The sequence below is a fragment of the Pan troglodytes genome, chromosome 3 (genome assembly GCF_028858775.2).
Source record: "Pan troglodytes isolate AG18354 chromosome 3, NHGRI_mPanTro3-v2.0_pri, whole genome shotgun sequence".
NCBI classification, from domain to species: Eukaryota; Metazoa; Chordata; class Mammalia; order Primates; family Hominidae; genus Pan; species Pan troglodytes.
The window spans coordinates 176381288-176395908 of NC_072401.2; the positions used below are offsets into that span (position 1 = coordinate 176381288).

At 34.8% G+C, this 14621-nt stretch overlaps 1 protein-coding gene across 4 annotated transcripts in view; it reads right to left on the minus strand.

Moving 5' to 3' along the window:
• The window catches only part of GLRA3 (glycine receptor alpha 3), a 195014-nt gene that overhangs the window by 76780 nt on the left and 103613 nt on the right, over positions 1–14621 (minus strand). For all 4 annotated transcript variants that reach the window (XM_054683497.2, XM_016952527.3, XM_003310573.7 and 1 more), the window contains exon 5: positions 13067–13149. In XM_054683497.2, coding sequence (XP_054539472.1) covers positions 13067–13149 — 83 coding nt within the window. The remainder of the gene's footprint in view (positions 1–13066; positions 13150–14621) is intronic.

Genomic DNA, 14621 nt, shown 5'->3' on the forward strand with positions numbered 1-14621 from the left:
CAAAAAATTAATGTAACTACTTTACTGTCATAGTCTGGAACTGAACCAGCAATAGCTCTAAGGTATCCCTATATTCAAATATATTCCCTCAGTTTTAAAACAGCTGTGTTGGGAAAATTTGTGATACTATTGGTGAGTTAGAAAAAAAAAATCACCATTCCTAGAAATATTTTTAATTTTATTTTTTGAGACAGAGTCTTGCTCTGTTGCCCAGGCTGGGGTGCAGTGCCGTGATCATAGCTCACTGCAACCTTGAAGTCCTGGGCTCAGGTGGTCCTTTCACCTCAGCCTCCTGAATAGCTAGGACTGCAGGCATGCATCATCACACCTGGATAATTTTTTAATTTTTTGTAGAGACATGGTCTCACTATGTTTCCCAGACTAGTCTCAAACTCCTGGCCTCAAGTGAGCCTCATGCTTCTTTAGAAAATATTTTAAATTCTATTGATGGTATATTTGAATCATATTCATATATAAAGGACATACTATAGTGAACCCTCACATTTAATGAGTTACACATTATAATTACAATTTCTAATCAACAGTTCTTTAGCAGGCCTGGTGACTGGAAGTGGTATGAATCTCCCTTACTCACACCAAGTGCTAACACTTGGGCAAGGTTTTGCTTTTTGCAAATCTGCATGTAGATTTTCCTGATAGCAGAACTCAGAGAAATCAATAAATTGCCAGGAACTGGGGACTATAAGTGGGCTATGTTGTGAAGAAACAGGCTACTTGGAACTTCTGAGAGCTCAGAAATTTGACTTGGCATTCTTCAAATGCCTTAGATACTTCAAATCCTCTGGATTGAGAGTGGAACATTTGTCATACAAACAATGAAGAATCCACTGGTGAGGATCTATGAACTTGGCTGCCCTAGAGGTAAAGGTATAAAGGAAGCAGTGGAGCCATTGCCTTCATGATTCACAGCTCCTGGGCTTTGATCTCAGTGTGGTATCAAAACACTCCTAAAGTCCACCTCACTCATTTATTAATGTAAATGCTTGAATCACACTCTGTACTTTTTCAAAAAATAGATTATTTTCTCTAAATTTTTATTGACAAACTATTATTTATTATTTTCATTTTCCTGTTTTCTAGTTTGGCTGGCTTCCCTCTTGATCCTCACTACATATAATTCACACTGTTTTTGTTTACTTATTTGGTTTTGTTTTCCTCTTGATCCTTTTTACAGATATTCCATGGTTTTCCAATGCTATGTTCCTAATTCACAGATTTGTGGTCTTCTATGTTTAAAGAATTTATGGAATCCTAGAGTTGAGATGACTTTTGCTGTCATCTAATGCCGCTCACTTATCTTATAAAATAGAAAACTGAGCCTCTGAAAATGAGTGGATTTATATAACTTATATAGTTTCTCAGTGAAAGACTGAAGGGTATGTTTTCTGAATTCCTCCTTTTATGCAGGTAGCAGCCAATGCACTGCACAATTTAAGGGATTGTTGAGATTGAACACCAGGGTCCTGTTTGGGGATATGCTACCAAAGTTTTGAAAAAGCATTATCTGGAAAGGCCATTTGATTTAGGGGAATTGAAGGGATATGAGGGTTGAAGGAACAGATTATTTTGAGAATTAATTAAGGATGAAAGAGGCTGGGCACGGTGGCTCAGGCTTGTAATCCCATTTTTTGTGGGTGCTGAGGTGGTTGGATCACTTGAGATCAAGTGTTCGAGACCAACCTGGGCAACATGGCAAAACCCCATCTCTATCAAAAATACAAAAATTAGCCAGATGTAGTGGTGTATGTCTGTAGTCCCAGCTACTTGGGAAGCTGAGGTGGGAGGATCGCTTGAGCCTGGAGGTGGAGGTTGCAGTGAGCTGAGGTCACACCACTGCACTCCAGCGCGGGCAACAGAGTCAGACCCTATATACAAAAAATGGTGACAGCTCTGAGTAGTAAAGAATAGCAGCAAATGGCAGGATCACAGAAATAAAATGCTTTAAATTACAGGTGATCTAGGGTGTTCTAAAAAGTCTACTGATTCTCACACAAAGAAGATGGCTACTATCTGAATCACACATCCTAACAAGTGTTGGCAAGGATGTAAAGAAATTGGAACTCTAGTGTACTGCGGGTGGAGTAGAAGATGGTGCAGCTGCTATAAAAAATATGGCTGCTTTTTAAATAATTAAAAATGAATGACCATATTATCTAGCAATTTTACCTCTGGATATATGTCCAAAAGAATTCAAAGCAGGGTCTCAAAAAGGTATTTGACATTCGCGTTCATAGCAGCATTACTCACTATAGCCAAAATATGAAAGTAACCCATTTCCATCAATGGATGAATGGAGAAACAAAATATTATATACATACAATGGAATATTATTCAAACTTAAAAAGGAAGAAAATCCTGACATATACTATAACATAGATAAACTTTGAGAACTTTGTTAAGTGAAATAAGCCAGTCACACAAAGACAAATACTGTATGAATCTACTTATATATGAATTTAGAGTAGCTAAACTCATATAAGCAAAATGTAGAATGGTGGTTCTCAGTGGCAAGAGGAAGGGGGAAATGGAGAGTTGTTTAATGAATGTAGAGTTCAGTTTTGCAAGATGAAATAGTTTGGGAGATTGCTTGTACAACATTGTGAAGATACCAAATACTACTGAACCGAATGCTTGAAAATGGTTAAGATGGTACATTTTGTTTGTATATTGTTATACTTTGAATGTTTGTCCCTTCATAACTCATGTTTAAATTCGGTTGCAATTGTAGCAGAGTTAAGAGGCGAGACCTTTAACAGGAGATTGGGTCATGAGGTCTCTGCCCTCATAGGTGGAATTACTGCCATTATAAAAGGGTGGTTTCAGCCCCTTTTTGTGCCGGGCCCTTCTGTCTTCTGTGGGGTGATGCAACGAAAACGCCCTAGCAGATGCTGGCAGCTTCATTTTGGATTTTCCAGCCTCCAGAACTGTGAGCCAATACATTTCTATCCATTAAAAATGACCTAATCTGTGGTATTGTGTCATAGCAGCACAATACAGACTAAGACATGGATTTTACCACAATTAAAAAATAAAAGAAGAAAAGACTGATGAATTTCTGGGGGAGGAAATAAAAGAGGGATGCACAGTGTGCAGAAGACCTTGTGGTATCATGACATGAGTTGAAAGTAGAACCTGGGTAAATACAATGAATTAGCCTCCAATAGTCTTTTCAGTTATGTAAGAGAAGAGGGGAGTCATTCCGGACAACCAACTTGATGTTTTCTTTAATGGATCTTTGGGTGAAATATGGCTACAAGTGGGCTATATTAACTGCACTGTAAAAAATATGATCATATTATTGACTGTCGCTAAGAGAAACAAAGAGATCACTGTCTTAATTTTTGCTAGAATTTCTAGTGATAACAAGTGAGAAACGAGAGACATTTTCCCCGTCTACATGGAACTTGCACGTAGTGGGTGGGGGTGGGGAGGGCAATACAAACGTTATCAGAAATAAAATAATCATTTCAGATGGTGATATGTATTTTGAAATAAATTTATAATTTAATGGGATAGGAAGCAACTGGGGAGAAGAGAGCTAACTTAAGAAAAGATTATCACACTTTGGGAGGCCAAGGTGGGTGGATCACACCGTCAGGAATCCAGACCATCCTGTGTAACATGGTGAAACCCCGTCTCTACTAAAAATACAAAAAATTAGCCGGGCGTGGTGGCGGGCGCCTGTAGTCCCAGCTACTCGGGAGGCTGAGACAGGAGAACGGCGTGAACCCGGGAGGCAGAGCTTGCAGTGAGCCGAGTTCACGCCACTGCACTCCAGCCTGGGCGAAAGGGCGAGAATCCGTCTCAGAAAAAAAAAAGAAAAAAAAATGTTCAGAAATGGCCTGGCGGAATGATCCGATGGGTCAAGCTATGGATAAATCTTCAGGAAACACATTTTAGGCAGAGAGAAGAGCACAGTTTTATCTGACGTAAGGATTATGGTAACCCCATTATTAATAACCACAAAAGCACAATGTTGAAATAAATAGATAAGCATTTCATTTGACATCAAACATCTTTGTAACAACTGAAAAAGTATACAAAAGTGAAGTAAAGGAGGTAAATGATAAGCCAAACACAACATTGAAACCAAAAATAACAATAAATATTTTCTTGATGTATTCAGGCTATACATTTAATTTCATCCATATTGAAGTTGAAAATGCAAACAAAAAAGGGATCCTCGGGTTCTATAAGAATAGAAAGAAATAGGAACGCTGCTTGAGCAGGACAAGAGAAAGATAAACTTTTTATCTATATCTTTTCTCTGAAGGAAAATAAAATTCCAGAGCATGAAGATGTTTGCAGATGAGATTGCTGATGCTATATGGAATCTCAAAGGGGTGATAAAGAATTTTACAAAGCTGCTAAGAGACTAATGTTGAGAATATTTTCAAGTTTATTAACAGGTAGATTCTGTGAATTTTAAAGGAGCGTAACACCAAATTCATACAATTCCAGAATAGTTAAGATTATATCTGTGAGCAGGTAGAGCAGGAAGCTGTGGTCAGTAGGAGCCAGAATTAGGGTCATAAAGGAAAAGCCATGCTACACTGATATCATATTATAATCTTATTACCAACTATGCTAGAATATTAAGGGATACTATAGTGTTCTCAGCAAGATATCTGATGAATTCTAATGTTATTCTTATAAGCAAGGATTTCAAAATTTTGAAATGGATATCCATTTAAGTAATTTATAGCTGATTGAAAAAGCAATTGTTGATTTTTTCAGTAGTAATAAATCAAGATGAATACCTGTAGTGCACTGTTGCAAGGTTTTCAGTCCTGTCCTTCTGGGAGTGTGTAATGATATATTGTTCAATTCTCTGGATGATTAACCAGCAGAGACATGGATCATCAAAGTAGAATTATGGACTAAACCTAGTAAGATGATCTTTAACTAGAAAAAAGGTAAAGTACTTTGTATTTATTCCAGTGAACCAATTTAGTAAACATGGAATGGGGGACATAGAACTTAGTTGTAGTACTCAGCTGACTGTAGATGTGTTCTGAGTCAAGACTGTTTTGCAGCTATCTCTAATGTATGTGTCATCTGAAACTGCAATAGTAACAGAATGATTGGCACTGTCACGGGGGGGAAGCCCTACTCTGCAGTCTCGGTTTAGGCCAATTTTAATACATGGAAAGACGTCTAGGGGAAGGGAAATAGGCAAAGGAGGGAACTCTAAGTCTTTTCATATGAGAAAACGAATGAAATTACTGGGTGTGTTTAACTTGCAGAGATAATTTAAGGATACCACAGTTACAATTTATAAATATTTGGAAATCATCAGATAGATTTTAAAATGACCAATGGTTGTATGAAAAGTTTGTGAGCTATTAAATCATATCGTTTTCTCTGTCCACTTCACAGTTGTGTGACCTTGGGAAAGTCACTTCACTTCTCGAAGCATAATTTGACCATATGACTGACTGTAGTCAATATGCTTAGAATACCTGATGATCAGTAAAAATTCAACCTAGAAAGATGTGGACAGACTAGAAGAGAATGGCCATTGGTGTTGCATAGGACGGAACACTTAATGTTTAAGAGGGGATTTATTTTATAAGTAGCGAGTTCATTAGTGTATAGTTTTGTCTTGGGAGGACTTCTGTTTTCTAGCTAACACTGTAACTGCAGAGGTTTAAGCAACAAATACTCAGAAAATAAGAACCATCTGTATTTCTCACTAGGCAAACAAAACACATAATATTATTTTGAACAGTATCCAAACTTTTAAATTATGAAAGAGCTTGGATAAGAGTAGAGACTATTATAAAATAATTGTGAAAAATCATCACCAAATCTTATCTTTTGCCTCAGCTAATTTAGCATAAATTCCAGAGTAAGCGGTCTGAGTAATGTCAAACCTGGTTTTTAAATGAATCTGAGAAATTAAATCATAAAATCCTCTCATCTCTCTTTAGAAATTTCTATCCCAAAACCCCATTAAAGTGTATTCTATCTTTATATATTTTTGTCCAAGAATACTATTAAAGTATATATCAAGTTTCTTAAAGCTTTTGTTAATGTCTTTTTTTTCAAGTTGCCCCTTAAAAATTACCCTGTAATTTTCGAGATTTAGGCTGTTCTTTTTGGCAGACAATACTTCTTCACTGAGTTATTTTCTTATATTTTCTTTTCAAATCTAAATAGTATTTTAACTTTTACCCTTTTTTTTTTTTTTGAGATGGAGTTTCGCTCTTGTTGCCCGGGCTGCAGTGCAATACATTCCTCTTTAGATATGAACCACAGAATTAGACCCTTTATGGAAGTAGTAATAGTTTATGCATCATGTGTCATCAATGCCTGTTAACTATTATTCTGATTCTAAGAAATTATTATCCAGTATTTTTCCATGATTAAAAAAATCCTTCATAGCTTTTTTTTTCAACTAGCAAATTAAAAAAAGTTAGGAATTTTCCTTTTAATGTAAATAAAAAAACTGAAAATTAACTTTTGAGTTTTTTTCCTGCCTCTAGCCCTGTACATCAACTTCCATCAAGCATTCCTTAGGGGCATAGTCTAGGTCTTAATATAGGTAGTTGTACCTCTTTCTCTTCTCTATCATTCTATGTTAGTTATTTCTTTTGCGTCAAATAAAATAATTATAATTGCATTTATGTAAAAATGTATTTATAAATTGTGATATAAATGAAAACGTATCCGTTGAAAATTACCTCATGTTGCTAGCACTTCACACAGCTTTAAAAAATTCAGGTAATGGCATCTGATAAGTAATCAGTAAACTAATGCAATCTAATCCTGAGAAGGAAGGCCAGTGATCACTTTAGTAGTTTGTCTTCACTAGGAACTTTCCTCAGTTTCATTTATTACAATCAAGAACTGCACATAAAAATTGGGGCTCAAATTTAAAACAGTTAGTGAAAAACAAGTCTTCATTGCAGAATTCTCTGTGTGGTATGTATGGTTTGATATTTTTATTGTTACTTTCTTAGGTTTCTCCTAATAAAATATGAATTTTGAGAATAAAGTGTGAATTTTGGATATGCATATTGTCATGGGAACTGGCCTGTGTCTTCTTACCAATTTTGAGAGTGAAAAATGAGTATTAAAAAGAGAGAAAATAAATGAAAGCAACACGTTTTCTTCATACCTAAAAGCAAACATTTATAGTATTTATCCCAGAATGAAGTTGAATTAAGTATGTTCCAGATCAGAGGAATAAACACTATGTTGAACTTCTGGCTTTTATACAAGCAGTTACATGAAACTCTGTTGAGATTTGAGGAATAAGCACATTCCCAGAGAGGCCTTTATAATTTGATAAGGGAAACATCCGAACTTGGAACATATAAACGGGGCCACATTTTTTCCTTTGACTTCAGTGGAATTCTCAGTGATGAGTTAGCATTCTAAATTACTGTAACGGTAAAGATTCAACTTTAGTGCAGTTATTTTATTTTGATTTTAAATGGCAGCAGAGTGAAACACTATGATAAATACCACTTGTGTTGCAGCTAATACATTTTTATACCTAAATATTGAAGAAAACATAATGTTGATTTTCTATTTTTTTTTTACCTTTAATGAGTCTACCCTCCATGAATAAACTAGATTAATCATATTTTCCAAATAGCCTCTAGGAAACATATTGTTAAAATATCACAAAGAGTTCCTTATTGTCTTTCTCTGTTTCACTTCTTCCAGTTTTTCTAAAACTTGATGATGCTGTCTTTCTCTGGCTCTCTTTTGGTGGTCGTTTTCTATGCTATCTCCAGAAATTTCATTGATTTTCATGTTTCCATGCTTATCCATGTCTCAATAAGCAGTACTTCTAAGGTTATGTCTCTATATTTGTACAAACATTCCTAATTCAAGCTCTATCCTAAAATTTCCCATAACCCAAAGCAAATTTTTAGTTGAACAAAAATTTTCACAAAAAACACAGCAAAGTTAAGCAGACATCAGCTCTGATCTACTTTTTCCATGAATCACCTTCTTTTTTCAGATTAATGTAAACAAAGCAATATTCAATTCTCCCGATTGAGAGGAAACTTGAGGAAATCATCTTTATGCATAATTCTTCTTTTTACATAGCAAATATTTGAACAGGTTTTCAAAATGTTTGCTGTTGTTCCTATCATTATTGTCTCCGCTCTTGGAAATTCTCATTAATTTATAACAAAGTTAGCTCTTTACGCGGACGTTTTTCCCCTAGTCTTCCTTCTTGTTTTCAAATAAAGGTTTTGGCTGAGTTTCCTTTCCATAACTATGACTGAAAAAGATAGAATTGCTCAGGATTTTCTTTCATTGCTTTTAAGCTGGCATACTACGATTATTTCTATTTCTTCATTCTATATTTTTGATATTCAATCAACCTAATTTTTTTTTCTTTAAATAATTTCTCCAGGGATGTGTCTAGGTTCTGAGATTTTTCAAAGCACCAGGTTTAGGGGTTTTTGTGATTCTTTGGACACTCTATTGTGTCTTTTTGGTCTTTTTGAACAGAATGCTTAGTGAAATCATTTTTATTAAAAAAATCTGGCTTATTTGTATCTAGAAATTTTGATATATTGTGCTTTCATTGTAACTTAACATCAAGTTTTTCTTAATTTTCACCTTTAAACAAAGTCATTTAGTATTTGTTTTTCATTCCAGTTATACAAGTGTATATTAATATATAATAACGTATGGGAATTTGTAGCAACTTACAGTAATTCTATATTGTTATTGGTTTCTAATTTTATTGCATTTTAGTTAGAAATCACATTTTATAGCATGTTGATTCATAGGAGGTTACTGAAACTTCCTTGGTGGTGTATAACATAAATAAATGTTTCCATATGCTAAAAACAAAATTAAACAAAGAATAAGAATTCTCTCTATGATTTATTTTGTTCAAATATACTGTGCTTGTACAATCCAGTAAATTGTTGATTTATCTGTTTTTTATGCAGTTCATCCTGCTTTTGCTTATTATATTTAGAAGTTATATGGTTACATACTTAGATTTTCCTAATTACATATGTTGATTTTTTTTTTTTTTAGAGAGAGTCTCACTCTGTTGCCCATGCTGAGTGCAGTGGCACCATCTTGGCTCACTGCAACCCCCACCTCCTGGGTTCAAGCGATTCTCCAGCCTCAGCCACCCGAATAGCTGGGACTATAGGCAAGTGCCACCATGCCTGGCTAATTTTTGTATTTTTAGTAGAGATGGGGTTTCACCATATTGGCTAGGCTGGTCTCAAACACCTGACCTCAAGTGATCCACCTGCCTCGGCCTCCCAAAATGCTGGGATTAAAGGCATGAGCCACGGCATATTGATTTTTTACCAGCATGCCACTCAAGTGTTTGTGCCTCATAATTTTTTTCTGCCATTCATTTTTTTCTGGTTAAAATTATTCTGGACTTTTTCAAGGTACATTTCTCAGATATACATTTTTTCATTTTTCTTTACCAAATTTTTTTGTGTGGTATTCTTAGAAAGTGTCTAGTTGTCAACATATTGTTGGGTCTTAATATTTGTTAACATCTAGTTTGAGAATCTCTTTTTTTCTACATGAATTTAACCCTTTTATTCTATTTTTATTCTTTGATATTATCCTTAACTCATACTTTTTTTTTCTCATCAATTTCTAATGCAAGTCTTCTCTTACCCTGGATTTTCCTTGCATAAGCCTCTTCCCCAATAATTTCTTTTCCTCTAACTAGGAATTTTGTATCATCCATGGTTTCAATTATAAGTCATAAATGTACACTTTTGAGGGCATGGGATCGTTGATAGTTTAGACAAAGTAGTCTTTTCTAAGTTAGTTATTCATTGTTAATTTTGTTCTTCTCTTATTCACTTTCTCCTTTGTTTTAACAGTATACCATTAAGATTTGCTTATCATCTTTAATTGAATTATTATATTGGCATAAATATAATTTGTATCATTATATTTCAGGTAGCCTCTGAAATTCTTGAAACAGAGACTTTTTTGCTTTATTTATTGTTATACCACCCAACATAATATGTGGAATATATTAGGTATTTGATAAATATTTTTCAATTGATGCCTAAATGAAAGAATATTTCCCAGGCCACTTGGAACAGTTTTGACCATTGACGTATATTTATTGAACTTTTACTGAATTTAAGGAAGTTGTACCATTACAAGCCATTAAAGTGTTTGCTTTTAAATTATGTTTCCTTTTGCCTGCTTCCCATGTCTTAATATTATTGAACATTTTCTTTTCTTCCTTTCTGCAGTCAGATTTCATTCAAAAGTGGGCCCTGGGATTCTGACAGCTCTTGCTTTCCAGTAGGTTAAACTCTTTTTGCCTACTTTCCAGTGGGTTCCACTGATTTACAATCTTTTATCTTGTCATTTTAAACCACTATTTAAGGAGAAAAGAAAAAAATAGATATAAATTTTTCTTAAAACATATATATATATACACATATATATGTAGATTTGTATGTATGAGTATATATATACACACACATATATGCATATATATATACACACATATGTATATATACACAGAAATGTAGGCATTTCTTAATATATGTATATATTATATAGTATATTATATGTGTGTGTGTATATGTATATGTAATTGTCCTAAAAAAGTTTTAAGAAAAAAACGCCTTGAAGAACTTGACTTCAGAAGCTTCTACTTTGACTGACATTAGCATCTGCCACAGAGGTTTAATAAACAAAGTCTCTATGGTTAGCTAAATTAAAATTAATTCCTAATAAGAGAGCAGGAAGTGCTTAATGACTGAAATATTAAAGAACCCCTTGAACAATCCACTCATATTTCTTATAGAGGAATTAAGAAACAAAGGAGAAAGAAAAGAGGCTCTCTTTTCTCATGTTGAGAAATGTTCTGAGAAAGGCAGACACATGAGAGGTCTTACTATGTCAGCTTTTGTGTCCGGCAAAATAGCCCCAGTAAGCTTTCCTTATTCAAAACATAAGCCCAGTGATCTAACCAACCCTCAGGCACTGTACTTTTTCTCATCTTTCCTTAATAACTAACATTCGTGCAATAAACGATTTCACTCACTGCTCCCACTTCCTCATCACTCACCTAACAAAAAAAACCTTTTTAGATTCCAGCTTTGACCATCATTATTCTAATCACATTTGTCTTCGTTAACAATAACAATTGCTTTTTTCAAGTACCTTACAAAACTTTCTTTGCAGCATTTGATTTTGTTACACAGAACTCCTTCACAGTCCTTTCTCTTTCGAGGTTGAATCGTGTTGATTTTAATTTGCCATCTTTGCCTTTGTCTGGAATTTTTTCCAACAACTTCTAAATGTAGGCATTTCTTAAGCGTCTGTTCTTGTTTGTGTTTTATTTCCTCTCTACATTCGCCTCTTCAGCTATTTCATCTGATTCTTGAACCACTCTGTATATGGCTTTTAATAGCTGAGCTTCACTTTTCACTCCCTCTTTGGCTTTAGACCTAAATTTCCCAGACCTCAAACATATTAAGATGGATTTTATGAATTGTCCCATCAACATTTGTTTCTCATCCCCGTTCCCTTTCTTCATCAATGCTTCTAATCTGATCCCATTTATCTAAGCTTTTTCTCTCTGACACACAGGCATTCAGTGACTTCACAACCACTGCTAATCAACCTCTCCTGTTTCTACCTTCCACATAATTGCTCTTTGTCCTACTTTCTGTTCTTTTTCTGGAAAATTAGGAAAACTTCTTAAACAATCTTTGTTCATTTAACTAAAATAATCTTTAAAGGGGAAAACAAGGACCAAACAATTTTCTTGCCCCTTATATGTTGAACCATTTTAGGGTGCCACTTAGAGGGTCCCGCACATTTTTAAACTCTTTGCCCTAAATGTACTTAATTTTTCAACCAAGATATACAATCAGCCTGTCCTCAAATTGCCCTTCTTCAATTTCAAAATCAGGTCTGCTGCTTCTCCCCACGTAGATTGATTGCTAAGTAGCTCCCCAAATTTTAATTTATTTTATTTCCTCTCATTTACGTTAGTACTTTATCCATATGTATGCTAATTATTTAAGAACTACTTATAAAAATAATCAATTTAAATTTTCCAAGGAGGAGTTATCAGAGAAATTGATATTTCCACTTCTTAAGAAAAACCAAACAGGAGAGGGAGGGGTATAGTCACGTTGCCCCACAAAGTTGGTCTGCCATCTAGTGACAGCTCCATCACACTACAAGCCTTGTCTTTGACACCTGGAGTCTGAGGCTCGGCCTTCAAATTTTCCTCAAGGAATGTGTCAAACAGTCCTTTTATTCCCCCTCGGATAACATACTGTCATAAGGTAAAATATTGCATATTGTTTAATTTTTATATGAGATTAAACACTGTAAACAATTAATTTAGGGCTAATTATATAGATCAGAGAAAGGGTAGGATGTGAAATGTTCATCTGTGTTAACATTAATCAGTGAGGCATATGGGTCTACTTTGAAAGAAGAAATGTAGAGGAATACCTGAAAGCTTGAATAAATCTGTGAGAAAGTGTGAGAAATTTTTTCTTCTGAGCTAACATACATAACATACCCAGCAGAGTGATATTAAAATAATAAACATTGGTTATCTGAAGCAGCATAGGTTTGGAGGCAGTTTGTCACTGTCACCTTTGTGAGTTGGAGCCGAATACTCAACCATTCAACATGACCACTTTCACATTTGAAAACATAGGGATAACAATATCTTTGTTGTCAGTATAAGAAAAAATATATATAGACACTTCGTTGAGAAGAGGCTCCCAATAAATAAGTGATAGTTTGTTTTTAATGATTACCATCCTTTTCACTTCTGATGATGTGTATGGAAACATATATCTAAATATCAAGCTTTGAAAATCTGTTATTTCTAGATCCTCAATTTGTTTCTTTCTCATAGTGTGGAGTGCATGTGTTGATAGGTATCATTATTTTCAGTACCTGGTGAAAGGTTACATGCCTATTCAGTAAATATGTGACCAAAATGATTACAAAATAAATTATCCATATTAGGCATTAAAAGCTTGTATCTACTATACTGTAAAAGTATTTTAAAAAGTAAGTGGTTCATACTTACAGCTTTCCAGTTGCATTATACATGTTTGTACATCCATGGGAAAATTCTTGAGATCCATTGGACAGGAAAGTGTTAATGTTAATCTGAAAGTCAAAGTAATTATTTTTAAAGGAAATTTATGACATTATATTAATATTCTATTGTACAGGAGAAACAATGTTGCTTTGGTGGTGACTAACTCAGATTTACGTAAAAATTTCTCCAGCTTATGTATCCTACTTACTATAAAATAGCTATGCCCTTATATACAAATCTGGCTTTGGTGGGCTGGGGGTTGGATAATTGCATATCTTAGGCTGGTGCTAAAGTAATCGTGGGTTTTGCCATTAAAAGTGCTGGCAAAACAGCAATTACTTTTGCACTAACCTAAATATAAGCATCCCGTCATATTTATATATCTATGTGTTTATTTATTCAATTAGAAAGGGCTGTGGATGTCTAGAAAATGTCTGTATTCCAAGACAACATCCTCAAAAGAGAAATTCGAGAGTGGATCCTATAAAATTAATGCCAAACGTCAAAAGGTATCTTTCCTTGCAAATCACATACTATATTCCAGAGGCATTAGAGTTCTAAACGTGGAAAAGCAGGATGGAGAGGAGCAATCATATGTAACGTTCAGTCATCATTCTAACGACCCTGACGTTGTCAGTGAACATTCAGCAGTGTATTTAGTAAAGTGAATCTGGAGGACTTGAAAAGTTCGGCCTCATGTTCCCCGGTGTGGGATAAGGGAATCATCAGGGTCAGGAAATAGCCCTCTAGAATATTCATGATCTGATTCTATGCTCATCAAACAAACTTCTGATTTGGCTTCACACAAAGAATAACCTAGATGCTGTATACCAGTATTCTACTCATTGGAAAGGCTCTCCTCCCACTTCCAGAGAGAATTAGTATGTTGACATTCCAGAAAAGTCATCACCTTTGAATACTTTTTGCTGGAAAAGCATTCTACCCAGATCTCTTCAGGGTAGTTTTTCTAGTTCCTAGACCTGAGGAAGAGATGGTGAGATCCACTCAAGTTTATTCAAATGAAGTTCTTTTCTGAGAACTCTTTAGCAAGCCTCTTGTACTGAGAATATTCCCATTGAAATTCAGTGTCTTCATGAGCACCCTAGGTGGATTAGTTTACTTAAACTTCATGACCCTAGGCAGATTACTTCAAATCCCCTATATTGCAGTTTTCTCATCTTTAAAATGAAGATAACAATAGTACCTACTCCAGAGAGTTGCTATGAGCAGTACATGAGTTAACACACATAAGTGCTTAGACAAGTGCTTAAGCCATAGCAAACACTCAACAAACAGTGGTTGTTAGTGATTATTAGTATATTCAGCCACTCCTAGACTCCTTCATTTACTCATCTGCCAAATTCTATAGTGTGGGCACAAAGATGACTAAATTAAATTACATATTAAGAACTATTTAGCCAGGCGTGGTGTCTTACGCCTGTAATTCCAGCGCTTTGGGAGGCTAAGAAGAGAGGTTCGCTTGAGCCCAGTAGTTTGTGATCATCCTGGGCAACATAAAAATACTCTATCTCTACAAATA